The sequence below is a fragment of the Lycorma delicatula genome, chromosome 4 (assembly GCF_047948215.1).
Source record: "Lycorma delicatula isolate Av1 chromosome 4, ASM4794821v1, whole genome shotgun sequence".
Taxonomy (NCBI): domain Eukaryota; kingdom Metazoa; phylum Arthropoda; class Insecta; order Hemiptera; family Fulgoridae; genus Lycorma; species Lycorma delicatula.
The window spans coordinates 60,878,271-60,905,576 of record NC_134458.1 but is presented as its reverse complement, the minus strand read 5'-3'; the positions used below and the strand labels follow the sequence as shown (position 1 = coordinate 60,905,576).

The window sequence follows — 27,306 nt, the reverse complement described above, 5'->3', positions numbered from 1 at the left end:
TTTGGGCACATCCAGTTTTCACCGGATCTTGACGTTTTGACACCTAAGGAACCCAAAAAGCCGGATGTTAATTTTCATATGTGCGCGCGCGTTCGATGCTGGTCTCTATTCGATGCTGGTCTCTATATCACTTATATCTCCAGAACTATTGAACCGATTTTGGCCAAACTTGGTCGTATTACTTCTATATATGGGACATTGATGCCATTAAATTTTCAACTTTCAAGTTGAAAATTGCTCACCCCCTCACCACAATGGTGAGGGGCGTCAAGGGGGTGAGGCTCTACAGCCTCACCCCCTTGACGGTGGTGAGGCTGTAGAGTAAGGTCACCCTCAGTATCTCGAGATTTCGCCTAATTTTAATGTCATATTTTTCTTAGCCACATTTGTTAACGATTAAAAAATAACAATATCTGCAAAAACGTTTTTTGAAAAATCGCACCACTGCCCCAAAAACAGCAGAGCAGACCACTGCTCTTGTAGTCGTCTGTTATGTTGTGACGTCACAGGTGAACGGTAGAATTAAATAAATGAAAATATTTAAAGTGTAAAAATTAACTCGGTCTGGCTAGGTCTCGAACTAGATCGCCCGCTTGACTCGGTACTTGGTGCGTTAATCCTCGCGGCTAGACCAGTTTGCCGACCGTCGCTGCTAGTACCGCCACACCAGCCCGAATTAAATACGATATGCGCGCGCGTTTTAGTTAGAATTATTGAATTAAATAAACGAAAAAATATTGTATTTAAATGAAATGATAAATATTTTTAATTAATTTGTTGTGCAAGTGTGTGTAAGCTTTAGCCGCGTGTTGGGAATTTCCTATAACTGTGTTGTCAGCTTCTTTTGATTCAGTTTGCTCGTTTTCATTTAGCATTATTAATAATAAAATAATTCGTAATCAATAAAATTATTAAAATAAAATAATATTAATAATAAAAATAAATAATTCATCAATTATTATTAATTAACAAACAATAATATTTATTTCCGCTATCATTATATTTTTTGTGGAATTCTACCACAAGGCTCTTTTCTCATCGATTTGTATCAAAACTTCTTAATTCTGGACTTAATCGGCCCATCTTATCTTCGAAATTCTTTTGAAAATATTATCGCGAAAAAAATTATGAAAATAATTTTTCCTTACAAATAAAATATTCTTTATCATTTTCCTTTCTTTCTTCTTAGATTCCGTAACCTTTAAGTATCGTATTCTAGACTTATTTTATCGGTTGCAGTTTATAAAAAGTAATTGAATAATGTCAACGACAAAGAAGGAATTAAAATTACTGTGAATCGCATCGATAAATTTTCAATATTATAATTTTTATTTATAAATCGTATTTAGTAATGGATTCATCTGTTAAAATTTGTCAAATATTTAAATAGCGATTAAATGAAAAATACAGTTTTAAAAATCTTCTTAGATTTTGCACCTGGCTAGAAAAAGGTTATACGCGGATTTCGCTGCCCGATGGGAGTCCATAAGTCGAACCGCGTCCTGATGACGAAACAAATTTTTGCGTAGCTCTTTCACTAATTTTTCTCGAATGCGGTTCATGACCGATCGATTGTATGACATCGATTCAAACGCATATCGGGTTCCGATGATAACGTGAAATAATAATGTTCTGTATAATTGCAGATATATCGAACCGCCGTATTTTTAAGTACCATCTGTTTTTTTTGTTCGCTTTTGTTAAACTCTTCTTTTTTTTAAGTTATGTATCCCTAAATACGTACGATGCCTGAAACCAAAATTTATTTTTAACATAATAAAGAGATAGGTATGAATATTTTCCTTCATCTTTCGCATAGTTTAATAAGTTTTTGTATTCCTTTACGTTCTGCTTTAATCTATCAATTTTGTTTATTTATAACTCCCACGTGCTTTGTTTATGCTCTTATGGAGAAAAAGATTTTCCCGAAGATTCTTTCTCGACAACAAATCCTTTTGTTGCAGATTTTACTAATCTTGGATTTTTATTAAGTAGATCTTGTAAAAACGAATATAAAATTCTTGTTTTTTGTAAGATTTACTGCATCCCAACCCCGTAGGGGAAGACACCCGTCTTGTGACGCTTCCGGTCGCCAAAACCCCCCCCCCCCGTTCATAGCCCTGATGGGCTTTAACGGGAGTCGTCTTTCGCCCTCTAACTTTTTACATCTCATAGTAATAAGCCAGGCCTCGTTGGAATGCCACCGATGTAAATGCCTCCGTAGACATTTGCATCGGTGATTTTTGAATTCAGCTTTTGCCTTCGCTGTAGGCCTCGTCCGGACATCTTGAATGTTCTACATCGTTTCCCTCTGAACTAGCTAACCGAATTCCGGAAAGATTTGTTACAGATTACATTTCTTTTCATCTATTATTCGTATTAAAATTCCATTATTTCGAAATATTTCAGTTCGCTTAATCATGTCATTTTCCAAGCCTTGCAGTATTTTATTCTGGCTTTTCTGTTGTCAGATTTTCTTCGGTTTATAAGCTCGTTACTTCATAAATGAATAAATAAATATATATACATATAAAAATGAATTTTTATTTATTTATTTATTTTTTTCATAAAAAATAGCTAAGCTTGCTTCGATGATCTTTATTATATAAATTTTTGTTTAGTTTTCTATAAATGGGTATGAAAAAAACCTGAAAATTCTGAAGTTATAACAAATTTATTATATATTGTGTTCAAGTGACAGATAAAAATGTATTCTTATCATTAAATTTAACCCACACAGTCTAAAGGGATTTTGTTTTACGATCTCTGTTTTTCAGTCACATAAAAGGTACTTTTAATTCACATTTTAAACTGTAAAGAACACTGTCACTTCGTCACAATTATGACCGAGCCCGAAATGAACTTAGACAATGATAATTTTTTGTACTGGACAATTTGTCGGTCGTCTCAGCTTTTTCATATATAAACATCTATTGTCGCTCGACTTCATTATATCTATCAGAAGTAAGACCGTCGAGTATCACGATTAACTTTAGATAATCTTCAATTAAAGACTATGGACATAAGCTATATACCGATAAAAACTAAATTGTACATACAACACGTACATCTATGTATTGATAACCGAATTTTTTGTTTATCGAATCAGAAGATAATTCTCATCACGATAAGTAGTATCGTTTAGATTATATAGTTCTACTTTTAACGAGCTATATATTTTACATCGTTTTACAACTTTAAAATTTTATGTTTCTGCTCGTTAAATTAATTTGTTTTATTTGAAAAAAGTTATTTTTCCTGCGGAATTAAATATATTCAAAACACATTTAATACAATACAAACATTTTAAAATCAGTTATCAGAGGCCGATAAAAAAGATAAATATAATAAATTTAAATACATAGAAGTAAAAATACACATATGTAACGAAATTAACTATAAATTATAGTAAGTTCTAATAGTAATAACGGTTTTCTATTTTGATTTGCAGAACTAGTATAAGACATTTAACAAAAACATAATAAATTTGTTATATATTAGAGCCTAATATATAATTTTTTTACGAAGCAATTAGAATGCGTCTCTTTTCTTATGCCGTGTGCAAGAACGGAAGACAACTTGATAGAGGTTTCTTCGTCACTCCTGTTGCGCATGTCGAACGTCCCGTTACGAAATTTAACGGATTTGCAGATTTGTTAAATTATAACATTTTGAGAAGTAATTATTCCGATTCGCAGTAAATCGATAACTCGTTCTTAATTACCGAACATCTAATTCTTCTAGAAACCGATAGTAACGAACAGTTCAGTGCGGTAGAAATTTAATTTGTAAAAATTAGCGGTCCGCAAAGGCAAACGGTGTTTTGATATCTTGTGACTGCAAACGCGAAACATGTTCTGTTTCTGACTACTCACGTAGGAGCTAAGGATTTGGGTCCTCCGACTGACGCGTTTTATGGGTAACTAAATATTTTGGAGAATAAAGATACAGGCCGTAATAAACTCGCCAAAAAAACGAACAAAGGCGACAATTAACTTCTCGTTCTCGCTACGTAATCAAAAAATTGAAATTAATCGTACGAGGAAATTTATGTATATTAGAATGCGTCTCTTTTCTTATGCCATGTGCAAGAACGGAATACAATTTGCACTTTTCCTTAGATATAAACAAAAGGAAAAGTGTATGTGTGTGTAATTGTGTAATTACACACACACACACACACACACACACACACACACACACACACACACACATATATATATATATATATATATATATATATATATATATACACACACACACACACACACACACACACGAGTGTATAATAAGCGTTTGTTGTGGTTTTCTACCTATCCGTTCAACAATAAGTCACTTTTAGAGTGAAAAACGCATTTATACAATATGACCGAATAAAAATTAAACGAAAGCGAAAACGTGTACAAAAAAAAATTTATTATAGATTGTATAAATATATTTTATTCTATTTTTTTAGATTAATTAGATAAAAAATGAGAACATATTATTGTAAAAAAAACCATGATTTCTCCGGAATATTTTTCTTCGGTTTCTTTTCATTTAAAATCCAGGAAATACCGAGTGATTCAAAAAGGATTTCACGATTTCAAAAGGACATAAAAATTTATTTAGATGACTTACAGATTCGGTTGAGGTCTCCATTAACGCTGTCATCAGTGTTGTTAAAAATTGATAAATTTACTGGTACGGAACGTTCTCGCTGACTGTTTTGGTTTCACGATTTGCAGACAGCAACCTCAGTTTAACGTAATTTTCGTAAAGAGTATGGTAGGGGGCCTCGTAGTAGGAATACAAACTCTTGGCACCAAACCTTCGTTGAGACAGGTTGTTCTGTTAAACATACAAAATCACCAGGACGCCCACACGTCCCCAAAGCTGCTGTGAAACAACTCAGAGAAAGCTTTGCACGTAGTCCGAAGAAATCAACTCGAAATACGTCACGTGAGACTGGCATTCCATAAACGACTGTTTGGCGCGTATCACGTAAACGATTGCACTTGAAGCCATATAAACTAACCATGGTTCAACACATTACAGATGACGACAAAGTTGCTCGGCTGAAGTTTTATATTGAGATGATGGATAGATTACAGGCAACAATACATTTTTAGACAATGTAATTTTTAGTGATGAGTTAACGTTTCATATCAGGGGCAAGGTGAACAACTATAACTGTTGAATATGGGGTGGCGAAAACCCTCATGAAACTTTGCAGCAGATTTTGTGATAGCTTTAAGGTCAATTTTTTTTTGTGCCCTAAGCAAACAAAGACTGTATGGTCCGTTCTTCTTCCAGGAAGCACCCCTAAATGGTCTCATTTATTAGACTTTCAAAATTTTCTAACTCCTCAGATGATGATGATGATCACGATGGACGTCATTACTATCAACAAGACGGGGCACCACTTCACTACCGCCTAGTAGTCCGTGATTTTCTTGATACTTCGCAAGTTTGTGATTTGGTCGTGAAGATCCAACCGCTTGGCCACTTCACTCCTCAGATTTGACCCCGCTAGATTTTTTATTGTGGGATTTCATTAAAGATCGGGTTTACCTTTGCCTGTTGATTTTCTTGAGTTAGAACTTCGAATTAACGCCGCAGCTGCAATGGTAACGCTCGACTTGGTGGCTACAGTGTGGAATGAATCGATTTCAGGTGGGAAGTAGGTGGATGAATGGAAGCCATATCGAACCAAAGTGAATATTGAGTGATAAACTTGATATGCTTTTCTGTGAAATGAGATCTCAACCGAATCTATAAATTATTTCAATAAATATTTATATGCTTTTAAAGTTTTGAAGTCCTTTTTGAATCACCCGGTAGTGTGAGCAATTTTACTTGAAGTTTTATCTTTTCTAACTCTTTTTCGTGTTCCAGAACTGTTGTGGTAGGAAAAAATTATAATTAATATTGAGAAATTAAAAAAGTCATATTTTTTGTTATTTTTTTTAACAAAAACGTTTTCTTTTTTGATATTAACTCTGTTCATTTTTTATTCAAAATGTTTTCAAGTTAAAATGTACTATATTTTTGAGTCTGTTGTAATTCTGATTCTGGACATGAGTTAGTCTCTGTGATTTAATATTGAAATATTTTTATTGTAAGTGATACGTAAATATCATATTTTGTTGTGTTTCTTTTATTTGTGCTGTTCTTAGTACTTTTTGTTTATAAGTGTGTATTCTGCATAAAACCGTGTACGAGTATAATGTTAATTCAGTTTTATGGGATTAAAGTTCGTGTTACTGCTACAAATCTCTGTATGTAGGCCTATTATTTGTCTAAGAAAAACACATAAACGAAATAAAAGGAAGTAAATTGTTAATGTAATACAAAACTGTATTTGCAAAAATTCCTTTTCATTAGATTTCTACGTAATACGTAACACTGATTCATTAAATCAATTTAATAATAATTATGCATCATGTTATATATAATCTATTAAGCTATGTAATACTGCTATTATAACATTTCGTCATATAAATCGTGCAGATTTAATTATTATTCAAATTAATCAATTTATTCGTACTCTGTATTTCGTAACATTTAGTTTTGATATAAGATATTTATTTAGTAATAATTTGATGTCGATGAGCAGTAATGTATTGTTTAGTCTACCGTTAAGGTGTGTAGCATTTAGTAATCGTTTGAATTTCTTATTTTAATGTGTATTTATAGGTTACATGAAGTCATCTATTATAAGATCGACTTCTTGTTATATTTCTTATAATAGACGAAAATATACTAATACTTTTCCTAGGTACTTCGATGATATTTAACCTAGGTTAAATATCTTCGAGGAGACCTAGATTTAACTGATGAGGACGTTGGCGGTAGGTCGGGTACTGGTCCGGTAGTTATAAAAACGACCGGATTAAAGATGAGAGTCTGCTCAAACGTATCCATAGGTCAGAGCCCGAACCGCGTTCGAACCAGGGATCGAGTGACTCAACAAGTGACACGTTTCATCTTATTCATAGTACATATCCGGCGAACATCCAGTTAAAACCCTCCTAAAGAGAAGAGATTGAGGATAATAGAAAGGGACGATCTGTTTGCAAAGGGACCGATGAAACAAGACCGACAAAATCTCACAGTTGTCGATTCCTGTCCCTCTATTAATTTCTTAGCAGTCGTAACCCCGGGTGGAAGCGACGTTTTGTCGATCGCTGACATCGGATTGATCGGCTCGAATTTATGCTGCATATTCTCCTGATGTAAGAAATATGCAGGTAGTTGGTGGATTCCCCCAATCGTCATATTACACAGTTTCTTTCTGGACATGGTGCTTTTCGAGATAGGTTGGCCAGATCTGGTTTGATTAATTCAGACTTGTGTCCGCAATGTTGGGCTAATAATGATGTGCGCCACATCTTGTCCCAGGTACGAAGCTGAACTTACCAAAGTAGCTAGAGAGCTTGCAAGGATTAGTTGTGGTTTTGATCTGCAAGTTAATTGGAAAATCGAAAGGGAATGGAACATAGTTGCTGGCTTCCGTAGATTCTTAATCCTGCGGAGAATAACTGAGAGGGTCTGAGGCTATTATAAATATATAGATAAATAGCAACCCGGATAGGGGCCTGCCTGGGTGCTTACTTTGCCAGGATATGCGTTTTGACATCGAGCCCCGGTAAGCTGAAATATTCGTTGATAGAATGAGAATGAATGTGTGGAGAACTTTGTGATGGAGCTGCAGTGTGGGAGGGTGTAGTAGGCATTGACTTTGCTCCCGAAAACTGATCAGAGGAGAGAGAAATAGGGTATATTTTCATTAAACTGTTTCTTGATTTTTAAGTAAATCAAGAGGACTTTTAGTAAATTGAATTGCAGGAAAAATTTGTCGTTACGATCAACAATTGTTTGTTGATCTGATGTTTTGTTGGAATGATGATAGTATTTTTGGTGTTTAAAGACTCAATCAAATTTACTCGAGATGATTTGAGTGCAATAGTTTAATTGAAGTTAGGTAGAGGAAGAGGTTATGAGTGAAACCTACGATGTAAGAGGAAGACGCTGGGATCGCGCTTACGCGAATCGATTAATTTGACAGTTGAGGTTGTAAGTTATGAAAGGTGGTCGTGGTTGGAAGAGGTCATACGAAGATAGTAGGTTGTGTAAATCGTCCGACGGCCGTTAGACGCATGAACGTTTTCCTGAAATGAGAAGTGTGCAGATAATTAGGTGGATTTCCTCCAATTGGCATATTACACAGTTTCTTTCTGGACATCGCTTTTCGAACCCACCGGGTTGGTCTAGTTCTGAACGCGTCTTTCCAAATCAGCTGATTTGGAAGTCGAGAGTTCCAGCGTTCAAGTCTTAGTAAAGTCAGTTATTTTTACTCGGATTTGAATACTAGATCGTGGATACCGGTATTATTTGGTGGTTGGGTTCCAATTAATCACATATCTCAGGAATGGTCAAACTGAGAATGTACAAGACTACACTTCATTTACACTCATACATATCATCCTCATTCATTCTCTGAAGTATTATCTGAAAGGTAATTACCGGAGGCTAAATAGACAAAAAAAAGGACATGGCTTTTCGAGATAGGTTGGCGAGATTTGGTTTGATTAATTCAGACTTGAATCCGGAATGAAGGGTCATTGATGATTTGCGCCACGTCTTATATGTCTTGCCCCAGATACAAAGCTGAACGTACCAAAGTAGCCAGAGAGCTTGTGAGGATCAATTGTGGTTTTTGTTTGCAAGTTAACTGAAAAACCGAAAGGGAATGGTACATAGTTGTGTAAATACACTGATGGAAATGTCTGCCGAGGCATTTGCATCGGTGGCATCCTGACAAAGGCCAAACTGATGACTGTGTTGTGTTATCAGCCCTAGAGGGTCTAAATTAACCTCCGGTGAAGCCCATCAGGCTAGAAATGGAGGAAGTGGTGTGGCGACCGGAATCCTCACAAGGCGGGTGTCTTCCCTTATGGGGGTCCGGATGCATATTTTTCAGGTACCAGAGCCATCGGAGAACGGCCTCTTCGTTTTCCTGATGGAAACCATTACCTGTCTCAAACGTTTTATAATATCTATAAGTATTCTATCGGCGTATAAGCTGTTTGGCCGTAAACCTACTGGCAACCATCTGTATTAATCAGGCATATAAGTATAGGAGCTGTAACAGTCAGAAATTTATTTTCCGGATTGTCCTACGGATGAATCTTTCTCTAGCCTTCTGGTTCGGTCTCGTTCATCTATACCGATGAGTGAAATGTAATAAGTCGTTTAATAATTATCGTACAAAATCGATGCCGTCTTATTTGTAGGCCGTTCTTTTTCTTTTAGATTAATGTACGATTAATAAAATAATATTTTCATATTCTTTGTCGGAAGAAAAAATTAAGTACTCTGTTCACAATACTTTTTAACTCGACTTTACGCCTGCGTGAAACGATCAAAATAATTATAATAATCTGTTGTAAAAACCGCTCTATCCGTGAAATTTTATCTTCCTTTAAAAGTATTTTGACTTGTTTTCGAAAGTATGAAAAACGGCGATAGTTAATATCACGCCCAATTCTTATGTACCGGTTGTCCGAAAAAAAGGACTCTGCTGTAAATTCATTACATTAGAATTAAAAGTGTATGTTCTATTACATGCAAGTATAAAGTATAAAATTTTGTTTATCTCTAATATAACAGATTGAGCACCGTTTACAGCCCTGCAGACGTCAAACCATGATGTCAAATGAGATGAGACGTTCATCTCATTCCATACTCTAGCAAGCACATCTGCAGGAATCGCTTCCACGGCTGGTGGTGTTATTCTTTGCCACAGGTGGTCGAGTGACTGGATTTTTTTTGTATACGATATCTTTTTATCGTCCGATGCAATAGAGAAACAAACGAATCTGCTGTTTGCCCGCCCGAACGTTGAGCGAGTTATTACAATATCTGAACGCTACCGATCGATTACTAGATGAACATTTTAATTAGGTTTAATTATTTGAATTTAATTTTCGTCCATTTTGTTTTTATGCTTCTAATGAAGCCAACAAGATAGTTAATTTTACAGATAAGAGTTAATTAATATTAAATTAAATGTTTTTCAATTTTTAAGAAGTAGGAAACAATGAATTTCTTATGTTACACGAATTTTTTTCCACTAATATCTTTGTTGTTTAGGGAAGTAACAGCTTTACTCACAGGTTGTGATTCTGATAATTATATTATTATTTATATGATTCTGTGCTTGGCAACGTCTCTTAAATTACAGAAGTATTTGCGTGTACGGCTTGCCGATTCAAAATAAGTGTATATATATATATAATTTTTAAAATATAGCTGTGGCGCCTCCTGTATAACTTAATTTATAAACAAATGATTGAGGGTTAGCAAATAAGAATTATTTATTTATATTGCTGAAAACTACTTTTGCGGTTAAAATACAACGGCGAGGAAAGGTTTCTTCTATTTAAAGTAGCTACCTAGAACCGGTTACCTGTAATTTAAAACCGTGTTACTAGTTTGTCAAACGAATGTTTCTTCCCTTCTTTAGTTTTTTACAGACACGATCGACTTTTATTCAATTTACATTCAAGTAAAAATACAGTAATAACGTATTCATTATTTCATAATTTTGTTGTGTAATTTTTATTTTGTAATACGAATGAATATATATTTTTTTTATGCCGGAACACAATTCTTTAATTTAAGTCGCTTCAGAATTAGAAATACCTTTCGTTATTATTTTACTCGTTTGCAAAATATTACTTAAATAGTTTCTTAAGTACTCTTCGCGACAAAAAAATCTCATCTTCGAAAATTTATAACTCCTCACGTCCCGAGTTGTATACTGTATCTACTTCTTATTTTCTGTGTTATCGCAATAAATTTCAATCTATCACAAGAAAACCTGTAGGAATTGTAAAAAATGATACATAAATAGTTTCTTTTTTCCTCCTATTTTTGCGGTTATGCGATTTTAACGTTACATAATATCTTTAAAAAATTTTAAAAACTAAAATAAAGGGATAAAATAAATTCAAAACGGTTTTAGCTGTAATTTAATAGTTTTGATTAAGTTTTTCTGAATGCTGGTTTCTATAAGGAAGTCATTTTTTCCTTTAATCGCATGTTTAATAAACATTGTTAAGGTCCATACCTAAATTATATCCTTTTCGCCAAAAGAAATAAAATCATTCACTTTTTAAAGTCGATGAATAGTAAACACTTTTGTGATATAATATATCGTTTTTCACTCGCCTTTTTATACCGGGTCTACAGATAATTAAGTTTAAACAGAGATTATTCATCGGTACAGTAGCGTTCTCAAAGCGTGCGTATAATTCGTATTCGAGTAAAATCATACACGAAATTCAGTGAAACGGGAAAGACGTGCAAATATATGGGTAAAGTGACCGGGAAGTAAATATTACTTCACGATAACTTCACGATACTCAACTTCCATCGTTAGTGCACCGAAATCTTGTCTTTGAACTGTTATTTCTTTCGACTAATCGATGAAAAACATATGGATAAAAGGTATCCTGATTTTACGCGATGTTTCAAAGTGCGTAGTAGACTTTCAAAAGGTAAATTAGCTGTTCAGCTGTAATAGCTTGAGCTCTACAGCGAAAAAAACGCACGAATAAATACAATGCTTGTACTGTATTCCACCCTTTCATGAAGCAACTGCATGCATTCTTCCTTTCTGTACTCTCTTCGAAGACCTAAGTTCCTGCCTATCCTTAATAGGAATTATTTATTTATTTTATAGGCAAACCCCCGATTGAGGCTGTTTATTATTATTATTTTATGATATGAAAAAACTGTCGGATCCCTGCTGGGGATAATACCCGGAACCGTTATGAAGAGCTTGTACCCTGACCCGGCTCGGAATGTGAAGCCGATATGCTGACCCCTGCCACGACCGACCGGCTGATCTGTATATGTACCGTAATTATGAATTTGTAAATAAGTTGCGGTATTATTTTTTACGTAATATATGTATTTATTTTTTGTACGTAATTATGAATTTGTACGGTGTTATAACGAGTAGTTAAATGCCAAAAAATCTACTTTGTATATGAAACTACGTTTTTTATTGATCCCCCCCCCCCTCACGATTAGAAACGGACTGTCAAGACGTTTTTTCTATCTTTATTTAAACAATGACTGTTCTTAAATACGCGTAAAATCATTTTACGTTATCATAAAAGAAGTTATGGAATTTTTAAATCGCGCTACCTTGAATACAAGCAAACATAGGTACTTATATGCGCAATTTGTTGTAATTCCTACAGTTTTCTAAAAATTAATTAAACCTCTCCGGACGATGCGACGAATAAATTATTGTTTAAGATGAGTTTAAAAAATTATCCACTCGAAGTATAATAATTAATAACAAATCGAGGGTCATTTCATTTGATTCTCCTATTAAATTATGCGATTTTATTTCGATATTGAAATTCTTTCTCAAAAATTATGAAAAATTAAACATAAATACCCTTTCTTATAATAGTTGTTAATCTAACACGATTTTAAATCTCCAAAAAAAGAATTATAAAAATATATTGTCTATTGCTTTTGTAAAGAATTGTTTTTGAAATAAAAATGTTTTAAACAACTGCTACATTAAACGCTTTAAAGGGGTGATGTGCCAACACACAGGACTTATTGTACACCGCTTGCACGTACACGAAATATTTAATCGCAGATTAATTTACCGGAAAGAAAGAAGAGGTTAATTTAATTTTCTATAGTTATATATGCATTACTTTATACTAATAATCGAATAATTTAATGAAAATATTTGTTAATCTTATATTGCAGTAAAAAAAAAAAAAAAGATTCGGGTTAGTCACTTTTACCTGAATTTAGATTTACTGTCTTCAAATCCAGATATCAATTGTCTTAATCACGACTTCCAGATTTTCCTGGAAGGCGTAGTAATCGAATACGTGTCAAAAACCTGAATAATAGTTTTATAAAATCTTATCGGTTCGCTGCATTTTGCCGTAGCTTATCAAGTTTTATAAACTTTATGGAATAAATTTAACGTTCGTACAGTTAGATCGTTTAAGGTCTCAATATATATTTGAGTGGTCGGCATCGTGAATTCATTAGAATAATTTTCAATTATGATTAATAGACAGAAAAATGGTCGAAAAATGCTTTATTCGTCGCTTTCTACCCCTTTCCATAAAAAAAATAATTTTACATACAGATTTTTTTTCCAAGTAAAGATTTACAATGTTAATCTAAATCCGGATATCCTGTCTAGATCGTAATTCGCAGCGCATAACCTAATCTAATCTTAAGTGAAATAATAAAAATTATAAAAACTAAAAAAACACGACTGCTAAAAAAAAAATAAAAAATAGACCTAAAAAAACGACAATAAATTGAACTAAAAAAAAAGAAACAAGGTATGAAAATAAAGAACTAAACATCGTTATGTATTATTTAATTAATTAAATAAATGGGTGACCAATCAACTTTCAGACAGTTTTAATACGTTTTAATATATTTTTCATGTTGTAGAAATAGCAGGCATTTAAGGTTGGCTAATGATTTAAGTTCTCACCAGGTCTTGCATGAATAAGAAAATTTTGTCCTTCAACGAAAATTTTTAAATGCAGTCGGAGGGCCCTGAATAGTAATTGCCCTATATTAAAGAGCTTTGAATAGTAATTATCCTATATTAAAGATCTCCTCAACTGCATTTAAACATTTTCGTCGAAGGACAAAATTTTCTTGTCGATGAAACACCAGGTGAAAACTTGAATCATTAGACAGCCTTAAGTGCCTGCTATTTCTACAACATGAAAAATATATTTAAACAAATTAAAACTGTCTGAAAGTTAATTGGTCACCCATTATTTTATTTAATTAAATACTGCATAATGATGTTTAGTTTTTTCCATACCTTGTTTTCTTTTTTTTTAGTTCGATTTATTTTACTTTTTTTAGTTCTGTTTATTTATTTATTTTTTTTGGCTGTCGTGTTTTTTTATTGTTTTTATTATTTCCTACTATTCTCATACGGCGAGCTTTTTTCTGTCTCCTCGATAAAGCCATTATTTCACAAACTAATCTATTAATTTACTAAATTCTGTATATAATATTTGCATCGATCACACTTAACATGATCGAACATACTGCCTGTCATAAATCCTTATGATTTTTTCTTAATGTTTATAAACAATAAATAACAACAGTAATAATAATTATAAAATAAATTAATAAAATTCACTTCCGTAATTCATTCATTCAATATCGTAGTAGATCTTAAAACATAACTATTTTCGATACAAATAAATCGATACCGGAAATACTATCGATTATCGATTTTGAATCGTATATATGATTTTTTAGTTACAAGTAAACATACATATACACATATTTATATAGTCTATGACACTTCCGATAACGTAAGGATTCCAACGCAGGGTCATAATCTAAGTCAGTTCAGTCGTTGAGCTGCTGTGGTGGAACAGTCGTACATACATACACCCCAAATACATTACACTCCTTTTTGGGCAGTCGTGTAAAAAGTGGTGATGAAACAAAATTATGTTTCGGAAAATAACTTTATATCTGAATAAATATACAATACTTCTTCGTTACCGCACATTACGTGTAATTTGTGTTTCCTAAACTTCGGTAGCATAAAAAACTCAGCTAGTTCAGTCTATAGACCAAACTCTTTCAGTAGAGAATATATTTTCCATCGTTAAATCTTTTCGTTCCCAGTAACTATATTTCCCACCGCTTCTTTTTCATGGGAGTTATTTCCTCGAATGATTTTTTTTTTTTTTTTTCAGGAAGGATTGAGGTGTGCGGTCGAGGATGGGGAGAGCATCTGCGGGTTCGAGATTAGTAAAGAGAGTTGTCGGTCTCATCTTCTTGTGGGGTGTTCTGGTGGTATTTGTCCTTCACCTTAAAAACTATCCGACCGCCGGTCCAAACGAACATCATAGTAGCAATATCAATAGACTACTGTTGCAAAAGCTGTCAGATTCCAGAACGTCTCGAGGAGAGGCGATCGGCTCTACAACCACTTCTACGACTTTAGAGAATCTTCTTTCACTGGAACCATATATCGACAAAACTCCTAGCCGCTCTGAACCGATGCTCGTCGAAGAAATTCAACAACGACTTCCAAGTCTTCCTATCGCTTACTGGAATAAACATAAAAATAAGAATATGTTTTATAAGAATGAAAGTTGTGCCAAATACCCGAGTATATTTGAATTAGAATTTAATAACGTCTATTGGCAGAGTTTACACACTTCTAACGGTACGTTTCATTTATACGGTGCGTATTACGATATCAGAAAACTAAGTAAAATAGGACCTGCGGTTAGAATACTGGGCATGATAAACAGAATCGAACCGACTATTAAAACGTACTGTCAGTTTTGGTTTGAAAATCATAAAGAGCCTGTATTTGTAAAGGTGATGGAATATAAGTACATATGGTATAAGAAATGGGGTAATTATAAACAAGGTATATATCAACCTTATCTTATCGCTTGTCAGATTCCTCAACCTTACCACAAACGAATACCCGCATCTGTATCCCTCGTCGAAAAGGTCTGTGACATAGCTAGCAATAACATTCGTGTTATATATAATAAACCCGCAAAAAAGAAAGATTTTGCTGTCTGCGTTAAAGGTCTTGATTTTCTTCACGACGACCTCTCGGTGCGACTCGTCGAATGGATCGAACTTCTGGGTATTTTAGGTGCTGATAAAGTATTTTTTTACGAACTCCAGGTACATCCGAATATAAGTAAAGTTTTAAAGCATTATACACAAAGAGGTCGAGTCGAAGTCACTCCGTTGACTCTACCCGGAGGACAGCCGAATATGCCGGGTTTTCAACATCTTTATCTCGTTAAAAAGGTAAATCATAAGCGGCAGAACGAGCTCATTCCGTATAATGATTGTCTGTACAAAAATTTGTATACGTATTCCTATATCGCTTTACTCGATATAGACGAAGTGATAATGCCGTTAAAATTTATGTCGTGGAAAGAGCTGATGGACTCCGTACTGGTAAAAGCGCTGAAATTAAAAAACGAAACGAGGGCTTCGTATAACGTTAGAAACGTATATTTTCTGGACGATCTTCTACACGATCACGGTTGGTTTAAAGACATACCCAAATATATGCATATGTTACAGCACGTATACAGAAGCAAAAACTTTACGAAACCGAATCAGTACGTTAAATGTTTTCATAATCCGGAAAGAGCTTTGACTCTTCACAATCATTTTCCTCTCGCTTGCCTAAGTTCCGGTTGTACGTCGTACGCTATCGAAACGACCGATGCTCAGCTGCAACATTATAGAGCAGACTGCGTAAGAACGCTGAAGAAAACGTGCATAGAATACAGACAGAACAGTGTAGTAGATAAAACGATTTGGAAGTTCAAGGATGTGCTCATTTCTCGGGTTTCTGAAACGCTTAGGACACTCGGTTTCTTCGGTTCGCACGGGGATATCACATGATTCATTTTAACGCGATCGCCCGATCGATATAAATTAAATTTTGTGTCGGCAACGCAGCAAATCGTTACAGTATTGTAGACTTATGCTTAAAAATAAGCGAGTCCGTTTAAAAACATTTCATAATATGAATTACTTAAAAATTTGTGCGATTATATCGAACCGATGTGATATTCATTTAGCTAATTTGTTAATTGACTATCGTATGTAGTGTTAAGCTTTTTGTGTTAGAACAATCATATAGACATTATGTTGCACTTTATGCGTTCGAAAGAGAATGTGTATTTAAAAAGTGTTATGCTCATTCGAATATAAGTTGTTCAGTATTAATGTTTACCGTATTTAGAATTTATATTTAGCATTTTGTATGTAACTTTTAAATAATTATATCGGATGCAAGTAAATGTTATTTTGGTAATATTTGAAGTATTAATTTGTATAATGCATCTATTTACTGTGGTGGAACTCTTTTAATTCGGGCTCGATCATGGTAATAGAAAATCTGGATCGGTCAGAAATGGCCCGAAACGCATTTATTTTGTGTTATTCTGTGGTACATTATTTTATATTATGAAAAATAAATTTACAAAGTTCTTATACATTTTCCGGTATTCATAAAAAAGCCATCTTTTATTGACTCGGATATTTTTGCGTCGTTTCATTTTGAATTTTCTGTTATTAATAGCGTGTAGTATAATTACCTTAGAAAAGTTACAGAACCACTTGATTTTTTTCAGATTTTAGTGAGTGAAGTTTACGTTAAAATAGGATGTGATTTACGATGCCATTTTAATTTATGTGACTTTAAGTTGTATTTTACAAAATATTTTATTCACTACTGCACGTCTATTATCCGTATACATGATGCAGAGCTCAAAATAATATTTAATAATTAAAGAAATATTAAAATATTTAACCGATATAAAAATTATATCGACCTTTGTAAATTGTGAAATAAAAAAAGTTTTAAAATTTATATTTTATGGATATCTTATTTTTATCTTTCATTGTTGTAAAATCCTTTTGACATAATATTAAGGATGACCAAATGTAATGCCTCTTGACATTTTTTTCTAAATTATTCGACCCGATCGTGATATTTTTATTACATTAGATACAGCAACTCGAATCAACTGACTGATAATTGCTTTATTTCTAAATTATGAATATCAAACAGATCGGTATTAAACTTTTCGTCAAATAATGAGATGCAAATTACTACAAAGATTCATAAATGCAGTGGAGGCGTTACCGCTCAGCCGACTTCTGCCGTGAAACGGTATCATCCAGAAAATTCTGAGTTTGAATTTCAGTCGGCCTTAGAATTTTTCTAACTGTACAAAACACTTCTGTCACATTTTCCGTTGCAAAAGCATGTTAGACGGTGAGTTAATCATAAATTAAGATGACACAATATGTTTATGGAATGTTGACTATCTCTGAAAATAGCGTGCAAAAGGGTGCCGGCCGAGAAATCGGTTTGTTGGCTCGTTTTCTATTATAATCATTAGTCCATTAGGAATTCTCCCAAATTTCCTGTCGGCCGGTCATATCATTGTGGAAAATGTATTTAACCCTTAATAATTGCTGAAGGCTCTGGAATCGACCGCATTTCCATAGAAATGTAGACCGATCTAATAGTTTAGCAGAGTGATTAATTTTTTTTTAATGTTTGCCCTTTTTTTAAAATTCTAATCCTTTTGATTTTGATTCGCATATGTCGTTAGAAAATGAAAATTTGAATAATTTCTTGATGATTTTAAATTAATCCGATCGGTAAATAAGATGTATCAACTGTTTTTTTTTTTTTTTACTATAAAAGTTTTAAGAGACAGTTTTTTTTTAGAAAGGACATCTTTAAAAACCTATTTTTAATTGTATTATTAAAATACTAATTAATATGAAGAATAAGTGCCAGGAGAAATTACACATAGCGTTCGATGCTTTGATACTTTTTTAAAATTGAACTGGGAAATTTATTTTTTAAACAATTCCTCAGAAAATGTACTTTATTGTTATTTATGCTAATAAGTTTATTTATGGGTACTGCTTATAACATGGCAGACATCAATAATATTCTGTCCATCCACATTTGTCGGTTCATTTCTGGCATGATTGTAGCAGCAGCTTCTGCTTTTCTTTCAACTGATCTAAATCATGAACTTTCACTGAATAAACTATATGTTTTTTTGTTTTTTTTTTATAATCTTCCTTCCCCATAAAAAAACCCGATGGAGTGTGATGTGGCCATGAAATAGGCCCTCCTCTACCAAATCACAGAGTAGGAAGAACCACATTTCCAACATGTTGTGTGGAATCACTCTAATAGTTTTTTTTTTTGTCTTCAGTCATTTGACTGGTTTGATGCAGCTCTCCAAGATTCCCTATCTAGTGCTAGTCGTTTCATTTCAGTATACCCTCTACATCCTACATCCCCAACAATTTGTTTTACATACTCCAAACGTGGCCTGCCTACACAATTTTTCCCTTCTACCTGTCCTTCCAATATTAAAGCGACTATTCCAGGATGCCTTAGTATGTGGCCTATAAGTCTGTCTCTTCTTTTAACTATATTTTTCCAAATGTTTCTTTCTTCATCTATTTGCTGCAATACCTCTTCATTTGTCACTTTATCCACCCATCTGATTTTTAACATTCTCCTATAGCACCGCATTTCAAAAGCTTCTAATCTTTTCTTCTCAGATACTCCGATTGTCCAAGTTTCACTTCCATATAAAGCGACACTCCAAACATACACTTTCAAAAATCTTTTCCTGACATTTAAATTAATTTTTGATGTAAACAAATTATATTTCTTACTGAAGGCTCGTTTAGCTTGTGCTATTCGGCATTTTATATCGCTCCTGCTTTGTCCATCTTTAGTAATTTTACTTCCCAAATAACAAAATTCTTCTACCTCCATAATCTTTTCTCCTCCTATTTTCACATTCAGTGGTCCATCTTTGTTATTTCTACTACATTTCATTACTTTTGTTTTGTTCTTGTTTATTTTCATGCAATAGTTCTTGCGTAGGACTTCATCTATGCCGTTCATTGTTTCTTCTAAATCCTTTTTACTCTCGACTAGAATTACTATATCATCAGCAAATCGTAGCATCTTTATCTTTTCACCTTGTACTGTTACTCCGAATCTAAATTGTTCTTTAACATCATTAACTGCTAGTTCCATGTAAAGATTAAAAAGTAACGGAGATAGGGAACATCCTTGTCGGACTCCCTTTCTTATTAGGGCTTCTTTCTTATGTTCTTCAATTGTTATTGTTTGTTTGGTTCCTGTACATGTTAGCAATTGTTCTTCTATCTCTGTATTTGAACCCTAATTTTTTTAAAATGCTGAACATTTTATTCCAGTCTACGTTATCGAAAGCCTTTTCTAGGTCTATAAACGCCAAGTATGTTGGTTTGTTTTTCTTTAATCTTCCTTCTACTATTAATCTGAGGCCTAAAATTGCTTCCCTTGTCCCTATCTTTTTCCTGAAACCAAATTGGTCTTCTCCTAACACTTCTTCCACTCTCCTCTCAATTCTTCTGTATAAAATTCTAGTTAAGATTTTTGATGCATGACTAGTTAAACTAATTGTTCTGTATTCTTCACATTTATCTGCCCCTGCTTTCTTTGGTATCATAACTATAACACTTTTTTTGAAGTCTGATGGAAATTCCCCATTTTCATAAATATTACACACCAGTTTGTATAATCTATCAATCGCTTCCTCACCTGCACTGCGCAGTAATTCTACAGGTATTCCGTCTATTCCAGGAGCCTTTCTGCCACTTAAATCTTTTAATGCTCTCTTAAATTCAGATCTCAGTATTGTTTCTCCCATTTCATCCTCCTCAACTTCCTCTTCTTCCTCTATAACACCATTTTCTAATTCATTTCCTCTGTATAACTCTTCAATATATTCCACCCATCTATCGACTTTACCTTTCGTATTATATATTGGTGTACCATCTTTGTTTAACACATTATTAGATTTTAATTTATGTACCCCAAAATTTTCCTTAACTTTCCTGTACGCTCCGTCTATTTCACCAATGTTCATTTCTCTTTCCACTTCTGAACACTTTTCTTTAATCCACTCTTCTTTCACCAGTTTGCACTTCCTGTTTATAGCATTTCTTAATTTCCGATAGTTCCTTTTACCTTCTTCATCACTAGCATTCTTATATTTTCTACGTTCATCCATCAGCTGCAATATAGCGTCTGAAACCCAAGGTTTTCTACCGGTTCTCTTTATTCCGCCTAAGTTTGCTTCTGCTGATTTAAGAATTTCCTTTTTAACATTCTCCCATTCTTCTTCTACATTTTCTACCTTATCTTTTTTACTCAGACCTCTTGCGATGTCCTCCTCAAAAATCTTCTTTACCTCCTCTTCCTCAAGCTTCTCTAAATTCCACCGATTCATCTGACACCTTTTCTTCAGGTTTTTAAACCCCAATCTACATTTCATTATCACCAAATTATGGTCGCTATCAATGTCTGCTCCAGGGTAAGTTTTGCAGTCAACGAGTTGATTTCTAAATCTTTGCTTAACCATGATATAATCTATCTGATACCTTCCAGTATCACCTGGCATTTTCCAAGTGTATATTCTTCTATTATGATTTTTAAATTGGGTGTTGGCAATTACTAAATTATACTTCGTGCAAAATTCTATAAGTCGGTCCCCTCTTTCATTCCTTTTGCTCAGCCCGTATTCACCCACTATATTTCCTTCCTTGCCTTTTCCAATGCTTGCATTCCAATCTCCAACTATTATTAAATTTTCATCTCCTTTTACGTGTTTAATTGCTTCATCAATCTCTTCGTATACACACTCTACCTCATCATCATCATGGGCGCTTGTAGGCATATAGACGTTAACAATCGTTGTCGGTTTAGGTTTTGATTTTATCCTTATTACAATGATTCTATCGCTATGCGTTTTGAAATACTACACTCTCCTCCCTATCTTCTTGTTCATCACGAAACCTACTCCTGCCTGTCCATTATTTGACGCTGAGTTAATTACTCTAAAATCACCTGACCAAAAGTCGCCTTCCTCTTCCCACCGAACCTCACTAATTCCTATTATATCCACATTTGTCCTACCCATTTCCCTTTTTAAATTTTCTAGCCTACCAACCTTTTTCAAGCTTCTAACATTCCACGCTCCGACTCGTACAATGTTATTTTTTAATTTTCTGGTGACCCCTTCCTTAGTAGTCCCCACCCGGAGATCCGAACGGGGGACTATTTTACCTCCGGAATATTTTACCAAGGAAGGCGCCTCCATTATTGCTATGTGAAAATGCAGAGAGCCACATTTTCTTGGAAAAAAAGCAGCTGTAGTTTTCCATTGCTTTCAGCTGCGCAGTACTCAGAGGACTGAGTGATGTTGATACGGCCGTTTAAGTCGTCCTGACTCACGCCCCTAACAACTACTGAAAGAGCTGCTGCCCTCTTTCAGGAATTATTCCTTAGTCTGGCTCTCAACAGATACCTCTCTGATATGGTTGCACCTTCGGTCCAGCTACTCTGTATCCCTGAGCACTCAAGCTCCCTCACCAACGGCAAGGTCTCATGATTCATAGAGGAGGCTCTAATAGTTAACAAATTAATCGTATTCTTTATCGACTTGCAGGAAAGCAAACCAGTGAAACGTTTCTTATAGTCAGCAGCAGTGATGATTTTTTCTATGATAGAATAAACAACCCTGTTACATTTCTGAAACCGATACAAATTAGCGTACAAATTAAACTCACTTTTGTGGAGAATCTTGTACAGTTTAACCTCATTTAATCACTTTCACCCTTTAATTCGGGTTACATTGATTCATGCGGTTACTGACGAAAAGATATTCCTTACCTCTGAAAGTAGCATATTTTAAAAAATTTCTATCTTCTGCCTCACCTAGTACAAACCTTAAAAAGTACTCATTTTGCAGATTATTTGGTTTGATTCCGAATCTTGTCTTGTGATCTGTATAAATTTAATCGTAACCTTTTACTTATAACATTGCGCGCGTACTGTAAATTTAGGAATACTGAGCTTCAAAATGCTGTGGGCAATTAATTGATGTCACTAGGCTTCTAATGCAAGACTATCAAATATGATCAAGATATTGTGCAATAGTGCTTTGCGTTTAAATAGATTTACTCTTTTCCATGCTTTCATACTTATTCGTGCAGTTCGTTTCTTGAAATGTACTTGTCAAGAGATATATTGGAGGTACTCTATCATACATTCATCTAAAATTATGCCGATCAGTAACAACAGACTTTTAAATTCTGCAAACCCTGAGACGTTTTTCTTGCACAAATTCCATACTGCCATTAAATCCAAAAAAATAATCCGTGGTAATATTTACTGTTACTGATAAAAAATAGTAGTAATTTACCTTCATTAAAACCAAAAAAATTGTCTTCCTAGGTCCACTGATTGAAAGTTATTAGACAAACGTTGTGATTGATTTTTGGAAACCTTTGTAAACTGTTGAAAAACTGCAAGCGCAAAGTCATGATAGAAAGATAAATTAAACAGTAGTCTTTCTATTCATTTTTATATAGCTCATAACAGAAATTTTACATATTTTCAAGATCTGTTTAAAAGGGAAGATATTATTGATAATGAGAAATCTTAGCTATTCCCATAACAAGTATCCGATGCCAGACTTATAATGATAAGTGTCGTCTTATAGTGTTCATTTTTCCAGTCTTGTATATCCAGTTTTTATTTGTTGAAAATTAAACGCATTAATAAAAGATAAAAAAGAGTTCCAAAATACAAAATTTGTAAATTAATTGATGAAAATCCTGAACACAACATATACAGTGTGTGAGGCAACCTGGTATGACAACATGATATTTTATGGTATGACTCGACAATGATGAGGTGTAAGAAAATTATATATAAAAAATTCTAAGCTTATTAATGATCTGAGAAAATTAGCTCAATTTAAGTTACATAGTAACATAATAAAAAAATTATAAGTATTTGATTCTCTGTGTCAAAAAAAAAGTGGATTAAAGAGCTGCATATTTCAATATAAGCCGTGTTTGATTTCATGTTGCAATTTGTACATAGAAGCCATATTTTTTTCTTTTATTATGTACTACTTTTAAACTATTTATGTAATGACTGTTTTAATCATTTTTTAAGTATATTTTCATTAATGCTTGTGATATTTGTATAATTAGATAAAAATAACACACAACCATACACTAAAATGAAGCGTTCACATATTTTCATTAAAAAGGAGTAACTGATATTTTCCCCTAACTTAATAATTTAAGACAGTGTACATAGTTCATTATCACTGTTTAGACAGTGTAAATTGATGGCTTACAATTACTTTTCTTTCTTTTTTAGCAAAGAAAGAAGCTTGTAAAGTTTCTCAGGTAAAATAGACACGGTCAAAGTTGCTTTGATTAAGAGTAACAATATGCATTACAGACCAGCCTTGTGGGTGAATGGAATGAAAGTGTTATTTTTAGAGCTGAATATCACATACATTCCAGTAGGCTTAGGATGAAGATGTACAACTGTAAAGAAAGTAACAGAAAAATTACTTCAATCCTCACTTTTTGTAGCGTGTCTGGCATGAGAACTTGTAATTCTTGAGAACAACTTTGCCATTTTTAGGATTGATATTTGACTCACATCCAGTTGCTGTAGCCTTTTTATCTTAATCGATCAAACAGAGAGAATTCATGAAGTTGTCTGACAAAAACTAATACAGAACATATCTTTGTAATATAAATTGTTTGTCGCAGATTTCTAGATGAGGTGAGTATATTTTGTCATAAATGTAGGAATAAGGTCAAAAAATGTATATGGAGTTGTCTTTGGGTTGCTTCATCTTGTTCTTACTTACAAAGAATTTTTAAAATTTAGAAAAGTGCGATTAGAATTATGTTAAATATAAAAAAAAGTCATGCAGCAAGCTTTTGTATCACTGGGTTTAATGATAGATTGGACTTATATGAAGCTCTTATCTATCTAAAATCACTAATTTTAAGTAAGAATGAAGATATCTGTGGTTAATAGAAGGAATAAGAGCAATATTCTCATTGAACAACATAATTTATAGTTATTTCAAAAGATTTCCCATCGTACAAGGGGACTAAGTTAATACAAATTCGATCAAATAGAGATTCTAATAAATAAATAAATAGATAAATCTATCTAATAGGTTAAGAGATTAAAATATCACTAAGGACATTATTAATTGATAATAGTTCTATTCAGTAGATGAATTCCTTTTTTCATAAAACTAGGTTTATTAGATTATATAGTTTACTACTAACATCGATAATAGTAATACCACATATTGTAGCAGTAAATTTATTAATCATAAAATTATTACACTTATATTCCAGCAGTAGTGCTGCATATAAGCTGTAAGTTTCTTTAACTCTTCTTATGCTTCTTTCTTCCTAAAAGTTGCTTTACAAAAAAGGTTCTTCTGTTTGAATCTTGTGATGTTAGAACAAATACATCATGTTGACAAGCGTAGCACATATTTATTGCAGAACATCTGATGAATCTGTTGTCAGTTACCAGGATGATTTTAAGATGAGTTTTTCTGATTGTACATTAACAAATAATACTCATTCTCATTTAATGACTAGATTTCCTGAAAGAGGTGCTGCGCTTATTGTATAGGTTTAGTCATTGATAAGTTCTTTTCAAACGTTTTACAGAAAACATTTTTGTTGGATCAGGCTTTCATTTGATCTTATCTATAAGGCTATATAAAATGGCTATACAGATTTAAGCATAGGACCTGAAATTAACAAATGACTTTAGTACTGTGGGAAGTTCAGACAAGATGGCATTTCGTGTGAGATGGTATTTTAGATGAAGTATAGTTTCACTTTTGAGATTCATTAACAGCTAGTACAATAAAATATGGAATTCTAAGAATCCCAAAATTTTTCATTAATGGTCTTCACATTCTGAAAATTGATATATGAGTGTTGTGTGATCTGTGGGAGCATCAAAGAGCTGTTTGACCCGTTTTTCACATAAATTAGCTACTGAATGTCATCAGGAAATTACTACAAACTTTGTAGTCTAGTTAGAAGCTGACTAGTAAGACACTTGGTTACAGCAAGATGATGCTACATGTTTTACTTTCCATTTAATTATATCACATCAATTTTATAGTGACCTGTTTAATTTCTCACAGACTATTGCCTCCATGTTTTTGGACCTCTCAGGTCAGTGTTCTCAAGAACAACGTGCATACATTAGAAAAGTTGAGAAAGTATTGAAGAAACCATTTATTTCCATTGTCGAATGTGTTGATGACTGCATTATTGTTCAAAATGAACATTTTCATTATTGACTGTAAGATGCAAGTGAAATATTGCTCAAACTTGAAACTTGTTCATTCAGCTTACTGTATTTTCTGATTAAACTGGTAATTATTTTTCAAATAAATGAATTATTTTTAAACATAGGTTGCTGTAAACGTATAAGCACTTTGCATTATACCTGTGTTTAACAAACTATTTAACTAACCTTCACTTGATAAAGTGTCATTTATTTTTTTTATCTTAAGATAGATCCACAAATCTACAATATGAATTTGTTTAACTTTCATATCAGTAGCACTGTTTTATTGGTGTTTGTATGGAATTTGTTTAAATGAAAATTATTTTTTTCATTTAGCAACATTTGTTTATGACTATCTAAGTTTGATCAGTAGTAAATTATTATTAATTGTATAATTACTGTTGTGTTAATTCAAAAAAAAATATTACTAATATTATAGTTATAACTGCCTGAGAAAAGTAATTAATTTAGCATTTGATTAATAATTGTTAATTCACATAGCAATAACTAATAGGATAATTTTTTTGATTTAATTTTTAATATTTGGTCTTTATTTTTCTGATCAGAATACCAACTAATATTTTTTTACAGTTTCAGTGTTCAGAAAACACTATGTGTATATGACAAGAAATATTTGTAGCGTATGAAAATACCCGAAGCCTGACCGGGATTAGAACCAAAAACTGTCCCAAAGAAAGATAAAGATGTGTGGTTTGAATGGTCCACCACAGAGAGATGGTCTCTTTGTGATGGAGTTAGTGGTTTTAAATAAGACTAATACAACCAGAAAGTCTGATACGATTTATTACTTTTAAAGCTCAAAAATTTACAACCCACCTGATAAAAACCTCTACAGAAATCGTTGATAAGTAAATGGTAAATAGAATTCCAATGTGTGTTTTACTTGTTCCAATAACTTCCTTCCAAGATACTGTAAATTTGACCTTAAATTCTTATCTCCTAAATTATGGCCAGAGTAAAATGAAACCTCGTACCACATTTAAACAATTTCTACTTATAGAAACAATTTTTTTACTTCTTATGCAACATTGTACATGAGAAGAGTATATAGAAAAAGTCAGTAAAAACCTATTAAGAGAAAATCACAATTCCAAACGACATAAGAGAAATGAATGAATATTGTTTTTACACGATCTTAAACAAAAACTGTTCAGTCTATAAAAAGAAAATACAATATTTAATTATTTAAAAATTAGTTTAAATAAATAATAATATTATTATTATTATTTATGGTCTTCACATCAACCTTCATAGCTCTTCCAATCGCCATGAAAATACCTACATATCTTAATACGGATACGGTCTGACCTACTCTAAGAACGTGAAGCAATGCACACAACAGTGTAAAACGTAATATAGTATGTTCATTTTACATAGGTGGCGACGCATAATAGCAGGATTATCTTCATCACTAAAATTAATTAAATTGTCTAAAAAATAACAAAGTAAATGTGTGTTTTAGTTGTTAA

General features: G+C 33.1%; 1 protein-coding gene across 1 annotated transcript in view; it reads left to right on the top strand.

The window, feature by feature from the left end:
- LOC142323449 (uncharacterized) overlaps positions 1-17,446 on the top strand; it is a 99,872-nt gene extending 82,426 nt beyond the window's left edge. Inside the window, exon 2 of the mRNA XM_075363083.1 lies at positions 14,781-17,446. Coding sequence (XP_075219198.1) covers positions 14,806-16,473 — 1,668 coding nt within the window. The 5' untranslated portion in view covers positions 14,781-14,805 and the 3' untranslated portion in view covers positions 16,474-17,446. The remainder of the gene's footprint in view (positions 1-14,780) is intronic.
- The last annotated feature ends 9,860 nt before the right edge of the window (positions 17,447-27,306 follow it).